At 44.8% G+C, this 21,023-nt stretch overlaps 1 protein-coding gene across 3 annotated transcripts in view; it reads left to right on the plus strand.

Annotated features, from left to right (window-relative positions):
- SLC11A2 (solute carrier family 11 member 2) overlaps positions 1 to 21,023 on the plus strand; it is a 334,480-nt gene that overhangs the window by 161,803 nt on the left and 151,654 nt on the right. For all 3 annotated transcript variants that reach the window (XM_069230910.1, XM_069230911.1, XM_069230912.1), the window contains one exon: positions 11,425 to 11,495. In XM_069230910.1, coding sequence (XP_069087011.1) covers positions 11,425 to 11,495 — 71 coding nt within the window. The remainder of the gene's footprint in view (positions 1 to 11,424; positions 11,496 to 21,023) is intronic.

Here is a 21,023-nt window from a genome sequence, read left to right on the forward strand (position 1 = left end):
TCCCTTTCACTCAGCACACTACAAGTATCTCAGATTCATTATTTAAAGAAAACATTATCTGTTCAAGGTTTTACCTTTTGGGGTTACAACCACTCCTAGGCTCTTCACAAAATGTCTAGCAGTAGTTGCTGCATATCTGATGTCAACACATTCATGTCTTTCCTTACTTGGATGATTGGCTCATCAAAGCCAGTACGTTACAACACTTTCGGCGGCGGCGCACTCAGATCAGTGGATCTTTCACATTCTGGGATTCACAGTCTACTTTCTCAAACCGCATCTCCAACCTTTGCAGATACAGCCTTATTTAGGAGCAGTGCTCAATGCGCAGATAGTTAGCATATACAAGTCCAGTTCGAATTCAAACTTTTCATACTTTAATTTCCCAGTTACAGGAAGACCATACTTACACAGTGAAGACAGAGATGCAGCTGTTGGGGATGATGGTGTCTTGCATTATCATACCTCATGCCAGACTGCACATGCGTACAGCAATGTCTGTCTCATCAGTGGTCTCAGTCACAGGGGCATCTCCAAGATCTAGTTTTATTGGACAGCCAGACTCATCGCTCTCTGCAGTGGTGGAACCCCACCAACATCTCCAAGGAGTGGTCCTTTCTGGACCCTGTACCTCAGATCACTCTGACTTCAGATGCAACAGAGGCAGGTTGGGGAGCTCACCTCAACAACTTCACAATTTAAGGTCTATAGGATCCCATTCAACAAGCTTCACATATTAATTACCTGGAGTTTCAAGTAGTTTTCCTAGAAATGAAGGTTTTTCTTCCACAACTCTCCCAGAGAGTGGTTCTAGTCCATACAGACAACATGTTAACCATGTATTGTCTGCAAAAACATTAGGGGGAGGGGACACTTTCTTCTCAGTTGTTCCACCTTGCTCAGACAGTATGGAAATGGGCAATTCACCACCACATTCACTTAGTGGCAGAGAATCTCCCAGGCATGGACAACCAATATGCAGGCCTCCTCAGTAGGATGCAGCAATAAGTCCACAAATGGGAACTCCACCCACAAGTCCTTCAACTGTACTTTGGGGAACACCCCAAATAGACCTCTTCGGCACTGCAGAAAATACAAAATGCCAAACCTTTGCGTCCAGATACCCACACCCTCAGTCCAAGGGCCATACTCGATGGGTGAATTGGTCAGGGATACATGCTTACGCTTTTACACCTGGCACTCATTCTGTCTTTAGTTCGCAAATTGAGGCAGACCTCTCTCACAGTGAGCCTTGTAGCTCCCACTTGGGCACATCCAGCTTAGTTCTCAACACTTCTGGATCTATCAGTAGTTCCACACAAGAAGTTCCCCAACATGCCAGACCTTCTCACTCAAAATCAAGGACAGATAAGGTATCCAGACCCAAAATCTCTCAACCTTGCGATATGGCTCCTGAAGTCGGAGTTCGGTTACTTAATTAAATCTACAACCAGAATTTATGGACATTCTAAAAGAGGTACATAAACCTACAACCTAACAGTGTTAAGCTGCAAAATTGAAACGTTTTGTATGCTACTATCAACCTAAACACATTGCTCCACTCAAAGCTTCAATCCAAGACATTGTTTTGGTTACATTTGCAGAAAGCAAACAACATACTAGTCTATTTGTCTTCATTTAGCAGCTAAAGCTGCTCACCTCCAAAACAGATCCCACATCTCTTTATTCAGAATTCCAGTTATTTAAGCCTTCATGGAAGGTCTCAAGAGTCCTTTCACCCATGGTACCTCCAGCACCATTCTGGCACCTTAATGTTGTTCTTACTAGGCTCATGGGTCCACCTTTTGAGCCAATGCATACATGCCCTTTCATTGAAAGTGGCCTTTTTAGTAGCTATCACTTCCATAGGATGTGCAAGTGATCTCCAGGTTCTAACCTTAAAAGAACCATTCTTCCAAATACACAGAGAGAGAGTAGTTCTTCGAACAAACCTTAAATTCCTTCTAAAAGTATTTTCACAATTCCATATCAACCAATCAATTGAATTATTAGTCTTTCCTCAACCAGACTTGGTTGCAGAATGAGCTTTTCACATACTAGATGCTAAAAGGGCTCTCATGTATTATATTATCTGATAGAGACTACTAGTTGCAGATTCCTTACCTTAGAATTTCCCCCGGGCATCCGACTGGATCCGGAGATTTTTCTTCGAGCAATACCCTTGCATGTCGGTAGGTGGCGTCGGTCGACTCCGTGGGTGGTGTTGGTATCGTAGTCGCCGTGATGATGTCAGGAGTAGTATATAGACACTGCCTTCGCGCAGTGACATCAGTTCTTTTCTTGCCACGCCACGCACTGATCCGAAGAAGAGCTACCCTGGTCTCTTTCTGACCTACTTCGACCGGTTTGTCGAGTTTTTGTGAGAATCTTTGGTGCGTCGAGGATGTCCCAGAAGACCGGTTTCAAACCGTGCGATGCCTGTCACCGCACTATGTCCGTGACAGATCCTCATCGGGTTTGTCTGTGGTGTCTCGAGCGAGACCACATCCCGAAGTCGTGCTCAGAGTGCCGGGCCATGCACCCGAAGGCTTTGAGGGAGCGGTCTCTTAAGCTAATGGCGGCCCGGCACTCGACTCCGTGTAAGTCCCAGTCTCGATCGAGAGAAATGTCTTGAGACTGTTTGCAGAGCCATCACCACTCATCTTCTTCTAAATCTTCGTGTGCAGGTAAGAAGAAAAAGAAGTTGAAGAGCTTCCATCGCTCTCCGACTTCACCCCGTCGCTTGGCTGACGTGACGTGGGAAAAGCATTGACGCTCAAGGCTTCTGTCCTCGAAGCCTGTGTCTGGGTCCGCTCCGCGCCTCCCTGAGTTCCCAGGAGCTGGGGCGACCCCTCCCCAATTAAAGGAGTTTTATAAGGCCACGCGCCTCATCTTTGGGTGGACCTACCCCGATTATTGCACCCTTGGGCCCAAAAGGTTCGGTTGAGGGGCCTTCGGGTTCCGCACCAGCTGCTTTGGCTCCGCCCACCGAGGTCCCCTCCGGATCCGCTCGCGGATCCACACTGGCGCCGGTCGCACTCTTGAGACCCTCCCTGGCACCGGGTCGATTGTTGACGCTCTCGACGTCAGTAGTGCCCACTATCGACGTCTACCTGATCCTTATCCCAGGCGACTCTGAGTCGGAGCAGCGTTAGCCGACGCCGCTTTCGTCTTCGATGGGGCCTATTCGCCCCACGTAGGATTCGGACCCTTTTTCCTATGGGTACGAATTCGTGGAGGGATTGGAGGGGGTCCCTGGACCCTTAGGAATACCAGGATGACCCATCTTTGGACTGGGCTCAGGAATTGTGCGACGCCAGTGGTCTGGATACTTCTGACGCTGGCATGCTGTATCCTCCTACCGTGGCTACAGTGGAGAGAGCAACTTATGGTATGGTGGTCAGTAGTGCAGCTGAGGTCCTTGGCCTTAAGCTTCCTACTGTAAAGGTCAGGTCCAATTTCCTGACTGAGGTGCTTCAGCCTAAGGCTTCCACACCAGAACCCCTTTTGCCATTCAATGAAGCCCTCACCGATGTCCTTTCGGGTACTTGGTCAGAACCCAACACAGGGGCTCCTGTGAATAGGACTATCGCACTCCGCCATCGGCCCGCTCTGAACCACCCTAAATTCCTGTCCCTACACCCCATGCCTGAGAGTCTTGTCATCCAGGCTTCCTCTTCTTCAGGCACTTTCCCTTCCGCACCCCTGGACAGGGAATCAAAAAGGCTGGAACAGTTTGGTAAGAAGTTGTTTTCTTCCTCCAGTCTCGCGCTGCGGTCTGTGAACACCGCATGGGGCCGCTATACCCACTCTTTGTGGGATACGCTTGCGCAAGTCCTACCACAGATACCGGAGGAAGTCCATGCTATCGTCTCCCAAACTATGAACGATGGGAGAGATGCGGCAAAGTTCACAATCCTTTGTGGGCTGGACACGACGGACACTCTGGGCAGATCGGTTGATATGGCGGTGGCCTTGAGATGCCACACCTGGTTGCGTACTTCTGGTTTTTCTGGGGATGTCCAACAGTCCCTCATGGACATGCCCTGTGATGGCTCCCGTCTCTTTGGAGACAAAGCAGACTTTGCCTTGGAGAGATTCAAGGACTCCCGGGCTACGGCATGGGCCCTTGGTCTTTCCTCTGCCCCTCACAGTCCACTTTTGGCCCCTTTTGTGGCCAAGGAAGGGGCTCCCTGTCGCATCCTCCACCCAGCCACCGTGCCACCCATGCTGTCCACCCTCTGCTTGGCCAGGGACGCGGAATCCCACGTGGGCATGGGACAGGGAACCAGAGGTCTGCCCAGTCCCCCTCTGCCCCCGCTGTAACCTCCAAACCCTCCTAGTCCGTCCCCTCACTCCCATCCAGTTGGCGGCAGAATTCGCCTTCACCTGCCTCACTGGGAATCCATCACTACGGACAGGTGGGTTTTGCAGATCGTTCGAAAGGGCTACTCCCTCCCTTTCGAATCTGCTCCACCAGTCATGCCTGCATCCTTCAGTCACCTTCCATAGGATCATTTGGCACTTCTCCGCCAGGAAGTTGCAGCTCTCTTGGCCAAGGGAGCTATAGAAAAGGTCCCTGTACCCAAAGTAAGTCGTAGTTGTTATTCCCGCTACTTTCTGGTGCCGAAAAAGGACAAGGGCTTAGGTCCTATCCTAGACCTTCAGGACCTGAACTACTTCCTAAAGAAGGAGAAATTCAAAATGCTCACCCTGGCTCAGGTTCTGTCTGCCTTGGACCCAGGAGACTGGATGGTAGCGTTGGACTTGAAGGACGCTTACTTCCACATCCCATCCTGTCTTCCCACAGACGTTACCTCTGATTCGTGGTAGGTCACAAGCACTTTCAGTTTACTGTGCTCCCCTTCGGCCTTACCAGCGCCCCGTGGGTGTTCACAAAAGTGATGGCGGTGATTGCAGCTCATCTGCGCAAGTTAGGGGTGTCAGTCTTCCCCTACCTCGACGACTGGCTGTTGAAGGTGGACTCACCCCAGAAAGTCGCCTCCCACCTTCAGACTACGGCGAACCTCCTGCACACGCTGGGGTTCACTATAAATGTGCCGAAGTCACACCTGACTCCCTCTCAGACGGACTCCTTCATGGGAGCTGTTCTGGGCACAGTGCAGTTTTGGGCTTATCCTCCCAAAAAGTGAGTCCAAGATGTTCAGGCTATGTTTCCGATCCTTCGGCCTCAGTCTTGGGTTTTGGTGAGTCTGACTCTGAGGCTGCTGGGCCTCATGGCCTCCTGCATCCTACTAGTAACACATACCAGATGGCATATGCGGGTTCTGAAGTGGTACTTGAAGTTCCAGTGGGCGCAGCATCAGGGGAATCTCTCCGACATGGTCCAGATCTCGGATGAGACTGCAAAAGACCTGCAATGGTGGCTTTCAAATCCGCATTGGGTCCACGGCAGATCCCTCTCCCTTCCCCAACCGGATTTATCTATAGTGACAGATGCATCATTTCTCGGTTGGGGCGGCCACGTGGGAGAGGCGGAGATCAGAGGCCTCTGGACTGCGGCAGAGTCTAGGTTCCATATCAATCTTTTTGAGCTCCGGGTGATCAGGCTTGCGTTGAAAGCATTTCTTCCCTCTCTCAAAGGGAAAGTTGTGCTGGTGTTCACGGACAATACTACTGCCATGTGGTATCTGCAACAAACGGGGCGGAGTAGGGTCCTGGACCCTTTGTCAGGAGGCACGCCTTTGGACATGGCTGGAACATCAGGGCATTACCCTGGTGGTTCAACATCTGGCGGGTTCTCTCAAAGTCAGAGCGGACAAACTCAGCCGTCGATGCACAGCCGATCACGAATGGTGTGTCCATCCAGAGGTGACGCAAGGTCTCTTTCTGCAGTGGGGAGAGCTTTCGTTAGATCTGCTCGCCTCCCCAGAGAACGCGCAATGTCCACTGTTTTGCACGTTGGAGTTTCCACGGTGGCACTCGCTTGGAGACGCTTTTCGTCTCGAGTGGAACTCTGGCCTCCTTTATGCCTTTCCGCCTATACCTCTTCTGCCCAGAGTTCTCAAAATAGGGAGTGACCGGGTCCAAGTCATCTTGGTGGCTCGGGACTGGGCACGAAGAGTCTGGTATCCAGAGCTATTGAACATGTCCATCGATCCTCCACTCAGACTGCCTCTTCTGTCGCAACAACAGGGGATGTTCCTTCACCCGAACCTGTCCAACCTCTGCCTTCATGCGTGGAGATTGTGCGGCACCAGTTGATAACTTTTGATTTTCCGCCCAAAATCTGCAATGTTATCTTGGCAGCCAGGCATCCCTCCAACAAATCTGTATACGCCTGTCTTTGGAATACATTTGTGGTGTGGTGTACCAGCAAATCTGTTGATCCCCTGTCTGCCTCTCTATCCGAGGTTCTTCTGTTCATTCTTTCTTTGCCCCAGCAGGGCTCTGCTCTGGGCACCCTTAAAGGGTATTTATCTGCCATTTCGGCCTTCCATAGATTACCTGATCAGCCCTCACTTTTTAAATCTCCTATTGTGAGTAGATTCCTAAAAGGCCTCACCCATTTATTTCCTCCCACTCCATTCATCATTCCTCAGTGGGACCTCAATCTTGTCCTTACTTATTTAATGCGTACTCCCTTTGAGCTGATGCACAATTGTCCCTTGCGGCTCCTTACCTGCAAAACTGCCTTTCTTGTTGCCGTCATCTATGCTGGCTGGGTGAGTGAGCTTCAAGCCCTTTCGTCCAAACCTCCATACTTATCTGTGCACCCTGACAAAGTGGTGTTGCGCGCTAAGGCTTCCTTCCTTCCAAAGGTGGTTATGCCTTTTCATGTAGGCCAGTCCATCACCCTACCTACTTTCTAAGCAACCCGACATCCTTCTCATGAGGAGGAGAGACTCTACCGTCTGGACCCAAAAAGAGCATTGGCGTTCTATCTTAATCGTACTAAAGATTTCCGGGTGGACGATCAACTCTTTGTTGAATATGTGGGTGCGAAGAAAAGGAAGGCGCTGCAAAAGGGTGCTTCTTTGCATCAAAATGTGCTACGCTTTGCCAAAAAGCAACGCTCTAAGGGCTTGTGTGCTCATTCCACCAGAACAACTGCTGCTTCCACTGCGTTAGCATACGGAGTTCCTGTCCTGGATATTGGTCAGGCAGCTACGTGGGCGTCCCTGCACTCGTTTGCTAAACAGTACTGCCTGGATAGTCGGCTCCATCGGGATGGCTACTTTGGTCGTTCGGTCCTGCAGGACTTCCTAGTATGATCTTGGTTCGCAGCCCTCCTCCGAGGATGGCATTGCTTGGGTATCTATTCTAGGGTAAGGAATCTGCAGCTATAAGTCTCTATCAGATGTACAAGTTACTTACCTGCGGTAACGAAATATCTGGTAGAGACATATTCTAGTTGCAAATTCCTTACTGCCCACCCATCCTCCCGCTTGCGAACTGATTACTAGGTACCGGGGTTCCCCTTTCAGGTCCTTAGCTCTTGCACACCAATCTCAGTATTCTTAGCGGCTCTGTGCTTTGGCGTGGAAAGTCGTTCAAAGAAACTGACGTCACTGCCTGTAGGCGCTGTCTATAGACTACTCCTGACGTCATCACGGTGACTACAACGCCCGCTGAGTCGACCAACGCCGCTTACCGACGCGCAAGGGTATTGCTCTGAGAAAAATCTCCGGATCCAGTCTGACGCCTGGGGGAAATTCTAAGGTAAGGAACATGCAACTAGAATATGTCTCTACCAGATATTTTGTTACTGAAGGTAAGTAACTTGTATGACATAACCAAACAGTTTAGGAAACCTAAGCAACTTTGTAGCATTATGAATGTCTCATAAAGGCAACCAAATAACAAAAAGTGGTCTAGTCAGATGGATAATCAAATGTATTTAAACTTGCCATGATAAAGCCAAACATCAGTTACCTGCTACCCCAGAGCACACTCCAATAGGAAAAAGGGTGCTTCTATGGCTTTTCTAGGTAACATCCCAATAGCAAACATATGTAAAGCTGATACTTGGTCTACACCACATACATTTACTAAACACTATTGTGTGAATGTTTTAGCACAATAACAAGCCAGTGTTGGCCAAGCAGTGCTCAGAACACTTTTTCAAGCAATTCCAGCTCCTGCAGGCTCGCCACCACTTCTTTGGAGGGACTGCTTTACAGTCTGTGCAAAGCATGTGTATCCACAGTCACACATGCCATTGAATGGAAAATGTTACTTAACCAGTAGACATCTGTTTGTAGCATGTAGTAGTGTGGATTCACATGCTCCCTCCCTTCACCTCGGATGCCTGTAGCCGTTGTAGTTGCATTAGCATATAAATATTGTACATATGTAAATACATTGCATGGCCATCTCTTTTCCTTACTCTCAATACACTCCTTACCTCTCCCGCCTGTGGGAAAACAATTAACAAAGGACTTGATGCCCATGTGCATTATCACAGAGTGGAGGAGTCACTCCATCCCGTGACTTGAAAAGATTCTTCAAACAAAAACAACGAATAATACTCTGGACCCAACACTAGATGGTGGACTTATGCAAAGCATGAAATCTACAGCACTGCATGCCACGAACTGATGTCTACTGGGTAACATTTTCCTTCTCATTTTAGTGTTGAAAATATATTCTTAAGTCGTTCCCATTTAAACATCTGTGCTTCCATAGGATAACAGGAGGCATATTTGTGTACAAACTGTATGGCCTTCTGTAACTTTCGTGTCCTAATTCCTTAAGGCTTTTCAGTATGGTGAAGTTACTAATCAGTCAGAAATTCCTTAGTCATGTTTGTTGTAGGCTTACGCTCTCGTTACGAGATTGTCAAAATAGTGTGGGGTATTTACCACAGGTGATAAATACAATTACCCCCAGAGTGAGGAATTTATCACACTTGGTAAATAACCCCTAGTCTGAGTTTTTATAAGGAAAATGGAGCATAATATGCGTAATCGGTTTTGGAGAATCTGAAACCCACATGTTTTGCCTTTTTCCGGACATTTTACACTGGTATATTTCAGCAGATTTGATCTCCCAGAATATATAAAGGGAAACTGTGAGAGTGTGCTAATTATCACACAACTAGTAATTCAGATCCCTGTGCAAACACACATGGCAATCCTAATTTATCCCTTTGCACAGGTACCGTAGTTTCTCCCCTTAACTTGTAATGAGGTTCTTTATGTCTCTTTTGTAGTAGTTAAAATCAGAGCCCATACATGAGCATCTTATGATTTTTGGTCCTCTTAATATACATGCCTTTCTTAGAACACCCTGAAAAGTAACACTTAGGGGGTCATTCCGACCCTGCGGTCCAAGACCGCTAGGGCCGGGGACCACGGAAGCACCACCAACAGGCTGGCGGTGCTTCCCAGCCCATTCTGACCGCGGCAGTAAAGCCGCTGTCAGAAAAGGGAATCCGGCGGTTTCCCGCCAGATTTCCCCTGCATGGGCTGAATCTCCATGGCGGCGCTGCAAGCAGCGCCGGCATGGAAATTCCGACCCCCTTCCCGCCACCCTGTTTCGGGCGGTTTTTACCGCCAGGAACAGGATGGCGGGAACGGGTGTCGTGGGGCCCCCTAACAGGGCCCCATAAAGATTTTCACTGTCTGCATTGCAGACAGTGAAAATCGCAACGGGTACAACTGCACCCGTCGCACCCCTGCAACTCCGCCGGCTCCATTCGGAGCCGGCTTCATTGTTGCAGGGCCTTTCCCGCTGGGCCGGCGGGCGCTCCTTTGGCGGGTGCCCGCCAGCCCAGCGGGAAAGCCAGAATGGCCGCCGCGGTCTTTTGACCGCGGAGCGGTCTTTCGGCGGCCTGATTTTGGTGGGCGGCAACCGCTGCCCGCCAAAGTCAGAATGAGGGCCTTAATGTTTTGGAATAATTTATAGTTGTACAGGGAAAGGTAACTACCTACTAATAAGTGCGCGCAAGCTGTACCTATCACAAAAAGCAAAGCCAAGTGAATTAAACAAGTACTATTAGAAAGGGGATCTCTAGTCGGCAGTCGGTTTACTCCCTGTCCATGTAGGGACCCTCCCTCTAGTCAAGGTAAGTGAGATACCTATCTCAGATAACCCCTGCTCACCCCCTTGGTTGCTTGGGTCGAGCAGTCAGGCTTATCTGTGAAGCAATGTGTAATGCATTTGCACAGAACACACAGTAATACATTGAAAAGACTGCAAAAGGACACCACACCAGTGTTCGAAAAATAGCCCATACATATCTATGTAAAACAAGACCAAAGCGAGAAAACTGGTTAGCATTGGTAAAGTGTGCAGAGACAATAAACTAGCATAACACATCTGAAACAATAGGAGGAAGAAGGCAAAAGGTTTGGGGATAACCCTGCAAAAAGGACCATTTTCAACAAGTGTAAACAGGGTGTAAATATAATCATACTCTGTCAAGTGATACAAATTCGGTCAGATACATGTGCATAGAAACCACTGTAGCAATGGACACTGTGGCTTGAAGGTCTGTCCACTTTAAAGTTGGAAGTGGTAGCCAAAGTAAAAAAGCATGTATACTCACTTGTAATAGTGTATTCATTCTGATTTGTGATGATTGAGACTACCAGGTTTGTGGCCTATCGAAAATTCCACCTACAGTGTACCTTGTGGCTGCAGCACCCACACCAAGTGTCATATCAACCTGCTGCTAAATCCAGCATTACACACTGTGATTTCTTGAAAAAAAAAAAATGTTAGTGTTTGATGCAAAAAGCTGAGAACTTAGGAAGAGTAGTAAGAAAATGCCCAAAGCGGGTAAGAATCTCTATACAAGAACTAGAAGGTGATATTTAGAGAAAAGCGTCTCCCGTGTGATTTTCCCATTGGGGTGAGATTATTCAAGAGGAGGTAGTTTCAGAAGTATACCACCACAGCAGATATATGTATATTTACTGTAATAAGGCTGCCGGTTTCTCTGTCTGCACTGTACGTGGCAGTCCCTGCTTGGTCTTTCTTTGAGTTGTACAATTTATTTATTATCATAAAGATGTTATCTTGCCATGATGAAGACAACCCTCTGGTGGGCTGGAAACAGTGTTTATAGCGTACATGTGTCTAATCTTCGTGTAGAAACGTCTTAACCAACTCCGTTACGATTCAACATTTAGATTGATTTTAGATGTCGATTTTTCCAATCAGTACCTCCTTCTTCATCATAGCATTTCTTTATCGACTTGCATTCTTACATGTTCAGCAACCTGGTCCACAGATTGTGAGACAAAGCAATAACACTGTTGACAAGAAATGTCTTAAAAGTTCTTAAGGTCACTTTAACTGAACACCAGTACTCATCTTGTTGTGTTTATTCACTTTGAAAATCGGTGCAGAGCAAATCCAACTGAACCTCTCCTTATCCATAATATGCATTGTATGTTTTATGTCATTTAAGGATTCTCTAATTCTGGTTTATGTTTTTGTATTTTATTGTTTTAGGGTTCCTTTGTGGGGTGGTGTCCTCATCACCATTGCAGACACTTTTGTGTTTCTGTTTCTGGATAAATATGGTGAGTGACACTAAAAGAGAACTTTCAATTTAAATGTAGATGTTTTTTTAATTCTGTATTCACCATCCAAAATGACATTATTGTCATCAACAGCTAGGAATCAATTCAACAAAAACACCTATCCTTTAGGATGGGCTGCAGAGTCCCGATGTTCCTTTGTATTTTGTAAATTCTGTATACTGAACAGTAATATTGTGTTTGAGCATCTTCTATGAAGGAGGTTCTCTTTATATTTGTGTACTACTTACCTCACTTGTCATACCTAGAAACCTTTCAAATTAAACTGCCATCAAGAAACTAATTTGGAACTTACCTAAGAAAACATGTCCTAGTGTAGTCACCCATGGAGTTTCAATCGTGGTAATGGATGGGGCCTTTTGACTTTTTTATCTATTTTATTTTTAAAGTCTGATATTTTAGATCAGTTATGTTCTTGCATACATTCTGTAATGGCTATTGTGAATTAAGGGAGATAGACCTCAGTCCGCCTGCTTCCATGTTGACCTTGACACTCATCCATGAGTATTGCATTCATCTTGAACTGGTGTCTGGAGAGGGCAAAGTGACTAGTGAGAGGACTACCTGAGCATGATAGCCTCTTCACCCAACTGACACCTCTCTGTGACCCTTCTCTTGGTTTTCCAAATGTTGTTGCAGACGTACATGATTGATAACGGTACAGTGGGATAAATAGAGGTATGAGACACGCAGACTTCTTGTGTTATCTTCTTGTTGGTGCCTCTCCCTCCTGCTTGTACTTTGACCCTGTAAAAGTTTCAAAATATTGCCTGAGCCCCCAAGTCTCATATCTAGAATTATCTAATCAACCTTAGGCTAGTAAATGTGATCCGTGAGGTATGCACAATAAGCTGATTTCTAGAATTACTCTTTTCTACACACTTGCAAATATTAGGTAATGATTATTATACAAGAAGAGCTAGGATTCAGTCTTGTGGTCAGTAGATATATTAGGTCTGTTGAGAATATTTAACTCGCTAAGCCAACTTCTTGAATTGTTTACACTATGTTGGATGCAGGAATAGAACTAAGTGTGAAAATGTATTATGTGAGTGACAGCTGTACTTGCTTTACTGCTTGCCTATATTTATAATAATGCTATTGGTGTAATGAGAAAATGTATAGGCACCACATGAATGAAGATTTGCAGTCCACTGTATTAGTGGTTGCCGAAATTGACAGATGTGCTCTCACTGCACCTCCATCATGATACTGAACCTTTTTGTGTGAACTGTGGAGGCATCTGAGCTCAGACCTACACCATCTCTCACTATGGGAAACTTGTTGGCTGTGGTTTTTGTTGGCAGTCGTGTCTCTGGGCTCTCTTTATGCTGATCAGCTACTTCTCTGCACCAAATATGTCAAAGTGGCTAGTTCAGGCCTTTCTGCTTCTAACCACTCCCAAAGCACACAACAATCACCAGATGGGAACAAGGCAGATCCTGCAAGCTGGGTTCCTCTTCCATGTTCTTCCACTGCCTTACTAGTCCTCCAAAGAAACCCTCACCATGTATGGGCATGCAGCACCCAGTGCTTATGCTAAACCAATACATAGGCATAAACATGGTTACTACCTCGACATCCTGCTACAGACAGTCACTGCCACATCGATTAACTGAGAACTAGCCGACCCTTCTACCAGAAGAGGTCCCAAACAAAATAGCAGTATAAAGGTGACCACATGCTAGTAACCCTGTAACGGAATCAGGTACAGCACCTGTCAGAAGGCTTCTCATACGTTATGCATTGCGCAGAATACGGATTTTAGCGTTTATTATATGCAGCATGTTCAAGGTACTGGAGGCAGCTATGCTCATTTACTGGTTGTGGCCTTGGCTTTCATTGTGTGATAAATGTGGAGGCTGAGGTCATGAGGCCAGATGTACGTAGCTATTTTCTGCTTGCTAATGTCCTGATTCACATAATATTATCCAACATGGTTATTGCCTGAAGCTCATAAACACACCTCCAAACATACCACCTCGCAACCACAAACTAGCTGTAGAACACCTACCATTACTAAATCAGTAAGTGCAGGCTCCCCTTCAAAAAAGGGGCAATAGAAATAGTCCCATTTTATCAGAGAGGAACAGAAGTATATTCATTATCATCCTTTTTGGGAATAAGGGAGTAATCACTTCGACCAATACTGGATCTCAGACTGTTAAATCAGTACATTCTATCAGAACATTTCCATAAGGTAACTTTCCACTATGTAATTCCTCTGTTACAACAAGGAGACTTAATGTCCACACTGGATTTAAAGGATGCATATTTCCACATCCAGCCCACAGAGAATATCTCAGATTTGTAATACAGGGAAAACATTACCAATTTAAAGTACTCCCGTTTGGATTAACAACTGCACCTTGTCTATCTCCGAAATGGCTGGTGGTAGTTGCAGCACACCCACGCAGACAGAGCATTCATGTCTTTCCGTATCTGGTTGTGTGGCTATTCAAGTCCAGTTCACTTCCCTCTGCATTCAGCACACTCAAACAACACTTCATCTTCTTCGCCAGCTAGGTTTTACCATCAACATACAAAAATCCCATCTTCAGCCGTTTCAGATACAGCCATACCTATGGGCTGTTCTCAACACACACCAAGGATTGGTCTACCCAAATGCACTCAGGATTCAAAATATAGTAACCCTCTTGCAGCAGTTACACCCCAACCGACAGATAACAGTGAGAACAATTCAGAGAATTCTAGAGATGATGGCGTCCAGTACCACATGGAAGACTACACATGCGGCCACTGCAAGAGAGCCTGGCGAGTTACTGGACTCAATCACAGGGTCAACTCCAAGATCTAGTGTTGGTAAACAGCCGCACACATCATTCTCTGCAATGGTGGAACACACAAAATCTGTTAAAAGGGTGGCAGTTTCTAGACCCTGTACCCCAGATCACGTTCACAGCGGATGCATCTCACAGGCTGGGGTGCTCACTTACACAACCTGTCAATACAAGAACTTTGGGAATCCACACACAAAGCCCTACACATCAGCTACTTAGAACTCCAAGCCATCTAGCATTGAAAGCTGTTGTGGTTCACCTTCAAGGCAAAGTTGTCTTGTTCCGGATGTACAACACAACAGTGTGTTTTATTTGCAGAAACAGGTGGGGGGACACACTCTACAATGGTCATGCCTATCTCAGAATATCTGGCATTGGGCAGTTCAACATCAGATTCACTTGTTAGTGGAACACCTGCCAGGGATGGACAATGACTTGGCGGACCTGCTCAGCAGAATGTGCAACAAGTCTGCAAATGGGAACCCCACACTGGAGTCCTCCAACCATACATCCAATGATGGGGATTTTCACAAATAGACCTGTTTGCAACCACAAACAACGCAAAATGGCCAAACATTGCCTCCAGGCTCTCTCACCCACTATCCAAGGGCAGTGCTCTATGGATGAACTAGTCAGGGATATTTGCCTATGCTTTACCACATCCCCTCTGTTTCCGTTTGTGGTTTGGAAGCTCAGGCAAATGTCTCTCACCCTCATCTGATAGCTCCCACTTGGGCTTGACAACCATGGTCACCACACTACTCGAGCTTTCCGTAGTGCCCCATGAAAAGCTTCCCCTCAACGCAGATTCTTCTTACTCGGAACCATGGAGAAAGCAGGCGTCTAAATCCAAAGGAACTCATCCTTGCATTTTGGCTTCTGCTGTCCTAGAATTTAGTTACCTTAATCTCTCCCCTGAATGTATGACCGTTCACAAGCTCATAGACCCACAACTAGTGTGTGTTACCCTGCTAAGTGGAAACCATCTATTTTCTACTGCTGCAGTAAGCACATTGATCCATTTGATTCAACTGTTCAAAACATTGTCTGCTATCTTCTCTATTTGCAGACCTCTGGTTTAGCTTACACTTCAATACTCCTACATTTAGCTGCAGTGGCTCCCTATCTATAAAACAGGCAACACTTATCCTTGTTCAAGGTACTAGTTATTAAGGCATTCATGGAAGGCATTCAAAGAGTAATTTAACTTAGAGTTCCTCCTGCACCTGCATGGAATCTCAACATTGTACTCACTAGACTTATGGGCCCACCGATCAAACCGTTGCATAACTGCACCCAACAATTTCTATCTTGGAAGGTCTCATTTTTGGTAGCCATCACTTCACTTAGGCATCTCAGTGAGCTCCAGGTATCAATCCTGGAAGAACTATTCTTCCTGCTACACATAAACAGGGTCGTCCTTCGAACTGACCCAAAATTACTTCCCAAGATGATTTGCACTTTCCTCCTCAGTCGGTCGGTTGAATTACCCGTTTTCTTTCCATAGCCTGATTCAGTTGTGGAAAGAGCCCTTATTACACTAGATGTAAAAAGCCTTAATGTATTACATCAACAGAACCTAAGGAGTTTCGTAAAACCAAGCAACTCTGTTGCCTTTTTGCCTCCTCACAAAGGCAAGCCCATACCCAAATTAGACATTTCCAGGTGAATAACTAAATGCATTCAGACATGTTAAGCCAAAGATAAAAGAATGTTGCCCTCACCTCTTAGAGCACACTCTACCCATAAGATAGGCTTTCCTGGGCAACATACCAATAGCTGAACTTTGTAACACATCTACATGGTCTGTACCACACACTTTCACTAAACATTATTGTGCAAATGAGTTATTATGCCATCAAGCAAAGGTAGGACAGGCAGTGCTACATTCCCTTTTTCAAACAACTTCTACACTTACAGATTAGCCACAGCTTCCTGGAGGGCACCGCTTTACAAACCTTGCTGTGCATGTGTATCTACAGCCACACATGTCATCGAACAGATTAGGCTGCTACCCTGTAAGCATCAGTTTGTGGCATGTAGTGCTGTAGATTCATGTGTTACCACCCTCCTCACCGGACACCTGTGGCTGTTGCAGATCCTTGTGATCTCTTATGCATGGACATCTCTTACTAATACTTACTCACACTCCTTCTCACCCAACTGCGGGAAAGCAATCTAACAATGGAGTCGATGCTCATGCGTATTATCACTGAGAGGAGGTGTCACTTTGCCTCTTGACGCAAAATACCTCTTTGAAGAAAAACAACTTGTACACATCTGGACCCAACACTAGATGGCAGGTGAGCATGTGAATCTACAGCACTACATGCCATGAACAGATGCTTCCAGGGTAAGTAACCTAATTCTTCCACACATTGTTTGTTGGTGTTTATACACTATAAGGTTTTATCAGTAAAACTGCATGTTAGTGGTAATGTTTGTGGCCATTCTAATGGGAAATGTGCTGTCTGTAAATGACTTGCGCTACCACATCATGCTTTAGTAATATAACAGTAATATAACAGTGAGTTTTTAAACGTGAACTGAGAAACATTGCTGTCCCTGTCCTGATGACATGCTACTAGTGAAATAAGAGGCCAGTCAAGGGTCATATGTATCCTACGTGTGGACTATATTTTTATTATACATGTAGATAACGTTTAGTCTATTAAATCAAACAAAGAGTTTTTTGTAAAGGAGAAATGCTGAACTCCTATTTGAAGGTGCTCTCACATGTGCTAATAAAGAAAAAGGTGACTGTAAAATAATTTGTCTGGGATTACACAATCTGAGACCATTTCATAGGTCAAGAACTTTCTAGCTAGGTAAAGTAGATTATTCTAGTCATTAGACTAGCAAGTCTGGTAACAGTTATGTGATTTTTTTAGTCCTGACACGTTATGTAGCTGCTAGACGCATGTCCACTAATGTGTCACTTGTTTATATCCTGGTGCTTATAGATGACTTGAGAAATAGAGAAAACAAGCTCCTCTCATCGTGGATTGACTGTCTTTCATGGTCCCAGATAATTACATTGGTAGTTGTATCTAGAAAACTGGGATTGGTGATTAAATTAACGCAGCTCTTGAGATATGGCACTTTATTGACATATATAATTACTTTTAAGGTTTGGTTTAATTGTGATGCCACCATTACAGTATGGCACACATTTGAATGTGCTATGGTACTCTGCTACTTAGTCCTTCTTCGAGCAAGGACGCCTTAAAGAAGACATCTGTGTTGAACGCCTCTCGCACAGAATCTTAAAACAGAGTATCTCAGAAAAAGTGGCTCAAGCAAATTGATTTTGATCGAATTAGTTACCTCTTATGGCTATGCTTCAGATCTCTGATACATATATTGATTGAAGAATTTACAGCCATACTTGGCAAAATTAGCGAACGGTTGTATGAGAGACGACAAGGAAGTCAAACTAGTGCATGCAGTATATACATACAGATTGATTACTACGGATTCTGATTGGTAATGCTCTTTGTTACCTTGCAGCATCGGTATAAAGCTTAGTTTACATCACTCGCACATTAGACTTGCATGGCGTATTCAAGTGAGCTTGGTGTAACTCTTGGATCCTGTTGCGCTGGGTAGCTTAATAATAATCTGTTCCTGACTAGCGGCGGTAACATGGTTTGATACCCACCAGTACGATATTGAGGGTGCATGATTTTGACAATATATATATGCATGGCATGCTTGAAGGACCCTGATTGCAAGACTTCGTTTGCACGTGTGGTGTTAATATTAAAGATTTAATTAATATGAATATTGGTGGAATCTTTTGCCACATGTGCAAAATTTGCCTTCTCTCTATATTTTGAAGTTTGACCTGAAACTGGGCCCTGATTCTGTACCTGTTGATCACTTTTTTTTGGCTAATCTTGATCTGTGGGCTCCAATACTAAACAAATGTGTTGGGTCCTGCAGGCGCCACAGGCCCACCTAAGTCCTGGTCCAGCGCTATTATAGTGCCTATATTTAAAAAAGGTGACAGGGCCGGCCCTCGTTGCTATTGTCACATTTCATTAATTGATTCAGCGAGTAAAATCCTGGGAAGGGTCCTGTTGTGCCGGTTGGAATCTTGGGTGGCAGCGAAACGTTGTTTCGCTGAAGTACAATATGTGTTCAGGAAAGGCCTTGGCACTATTGATCAGTGCCTCAATCTCTATTTGATTACAAACAAATATACTTTGGGCAAGAAGGACTGTCTTCACCTTGCCTTCATGGATCTTACCTCAGCTTTTGACTGGGTAACCAAGTGTAAGCTTTGGAATTAATTGCTAGCCACGGGGATACACAAGGCTTTGGTTTGCTATCTGGCAAAGTTACATGAGGGTTTAACTGGCCGTGTTAGATATGGTACAAAAGGGAAGTGTACTGACCCTGTCAAGATGAAATGTGGTGTAAGGCAAGGGTTTGTGCTGACAGCATTCTTATTCTGTCTTTATATTAATGTCCTAGGTTGCTGGTTGAAAGATGGAGAAGCAGAAATTTCCAGGGTGGGTACAAAGAAATTACCTGCTCTGCTTTACGCAGATGACTGTGTTTTAATGTCAAGGACAAGAGTTGGCCTTCAAAAATTAAGTAAATTTGTCTCCTTTATGGATGACATAAGTTTAAGGACCAATTTGGCCAAGACCAATGTGATGGTTATGGGAAACGCATGTCTTAGTTTGAGTACGTATTACATCCGTGAGATAAAACGTACCAAAGTCCACACCTTCATGTATTTAGGCCTTCCTTTTGATTGCAGAAGGAATTGGTCCCTTTTTATAAAGGCTAGGCGTTTATGGTTTGAACAAGTTACTGAGGCCATTTTTAGATTTTTGGGGAAGATGGGGTTTCAAACCTTTGGATGCCATGATTGCTATTTATGAGGCGTGTTGTCGGCCCACTGTAACCTATGAGGCTGATGTCTGGGTCTATGGGGAAATTTCAAATTTATGTCAGATGACATTAGGCCTTTACCACTGGAAGATTGTGTTAGGTTTGCTCCAATCATGCGTGGCACTCTGGTCCAAACAAGAGACCTCATTAATCATTAGATAATACAATTGTTTGTCCCAAGATCATGTACGAAAAATTCCAAGGCTCTGTTTTGTGAAGGACCACCTTGTCATACTGGTAAGAACAGATTTTTTTGACATACCCCAATAACATGGCATCTGTTCTTAGATAACAGTTGGAAAAAAATCTACTTGACTTATTAGTATTGCGCAGAGAGACCGCCATGAAAGGAATGAGGAGGATGGAGGGGGTATTTCCCTTTAATGACTTTGGACGGCATCAAACCATATCTGCGGTTCCCAATTGAGTCCCGTCAAAGGTTTTATCTGGTGAGATTGAGGTTTAACTTAGCTCATTTTTTAGTATCCTATCCAAGAAATGTTTAGTCTGACTCTGCACTTGACAGCCCCTGTGATTCGTGTACTGCACAGTCTATACTACACTTTGTATTCTTTTTTGCACTTTCTACACAGTACCTAGAAGGAAGTTTTTAATAGCAGGGCTGAAAAGTTAGAATGTTAGGAGGTGCAGACCTGCCTTGTTCAAACTCCAGCTTTTACAGTCTGAATATGTGTGCTTGCTGGTTTATGAATGTATTTTGGCAGCAGTTAGACTAAGAGGCTTGGTAGGAAAATAGCTGTGATTTTATCCTTTGTATGTCGCCATATGGAATTTCGGAGCTGCGAGGGTTAGCGCGTACATGCTTATTGCATTATGATGCAGTCCTGCAGCTGGGGCTTTTAATATTTTTAACATGTACTTGCATTTTTGCACATTTTGGATTTTACCGATTACGCTTTATTATTATGTTTTTAATGCTGTATGTCTTTTATGGTTTTTATACTGTATAAAGATGTTTTGATGATGATGTCCTGGTAACTGAAATAACAGCTGGACTGCGAAATACTTAATAAACGTTTCAAAAGAATTGAGTGAGACATAATGCAGACTCATTAGGTTATTTGTGTATATACCCATAGTGTGATAATGGCATGGTGTATGCTGTTATGAAGTCTAAGGAAGGGTTCATATGAATTACACTGGGATACCAATAGCATTATATCCTATTGTTTTTATTATATGGAATCATATCCTTTTTATTGTGTCACATTACAATCTGTAGAACAAGGTGCAAGAATATGGGGGATTTATGAATTAAGGTCTCCACAGTGATGCATTCATTTGCTGATTATTTATGTAAGTTTTGTTTTGGTTAATCACTTCCCACATCTACTCCCCATGTACAATTGGTGGTTACACTATGGAGTAGGAGAATACTATATAGTGTATACTAGTAGAATAATGGGAGATTGCATGTTATTTCTAGCCCTGAAGACGTCCGTTACTGATGAAACATGGGTTGGCCAGAACTGAAGATTGATATGTTTGTATTTATAGTCTTCTTTATCAATCACATTTGGACATTGAATGTATTAATTTGAGTGCTTGCTTGCGGAAGGTCACATTGTACGGGTAGTTTGTGGTCACTAATATCCCCTTGAGGCATATGGGACTCTTGGAGTTAGCAAAAATTGACTAGATTTAAAGAAATAAGGAAAGTGTGCAGCAGTGATTTCCTTTCCTCCATCTTGTGACTTTATTTGTAGAGCTAATCTAGTGTGACTGTCCTTATCTATTCTATTTACCTTCTTTCGTCAATACGATTGTTTAGATTGTTAATAAG

Source organism: Pleurodeles waltl, chromosome 4_2 (genome assembly GCF_031143425.1).
Source record: "Pleurodeles waltl isolate 20211129_DDA chromosome 4_2, aPleWal1.hap1.20221129, whole genome shotgun sequence".
Taxonomy (NCBI): Eukaryota; Metazoa; Chordata; class Amphibia; order Caudata; family Salamandridae; genus Pleurodeles; species Pleurodeles waltl.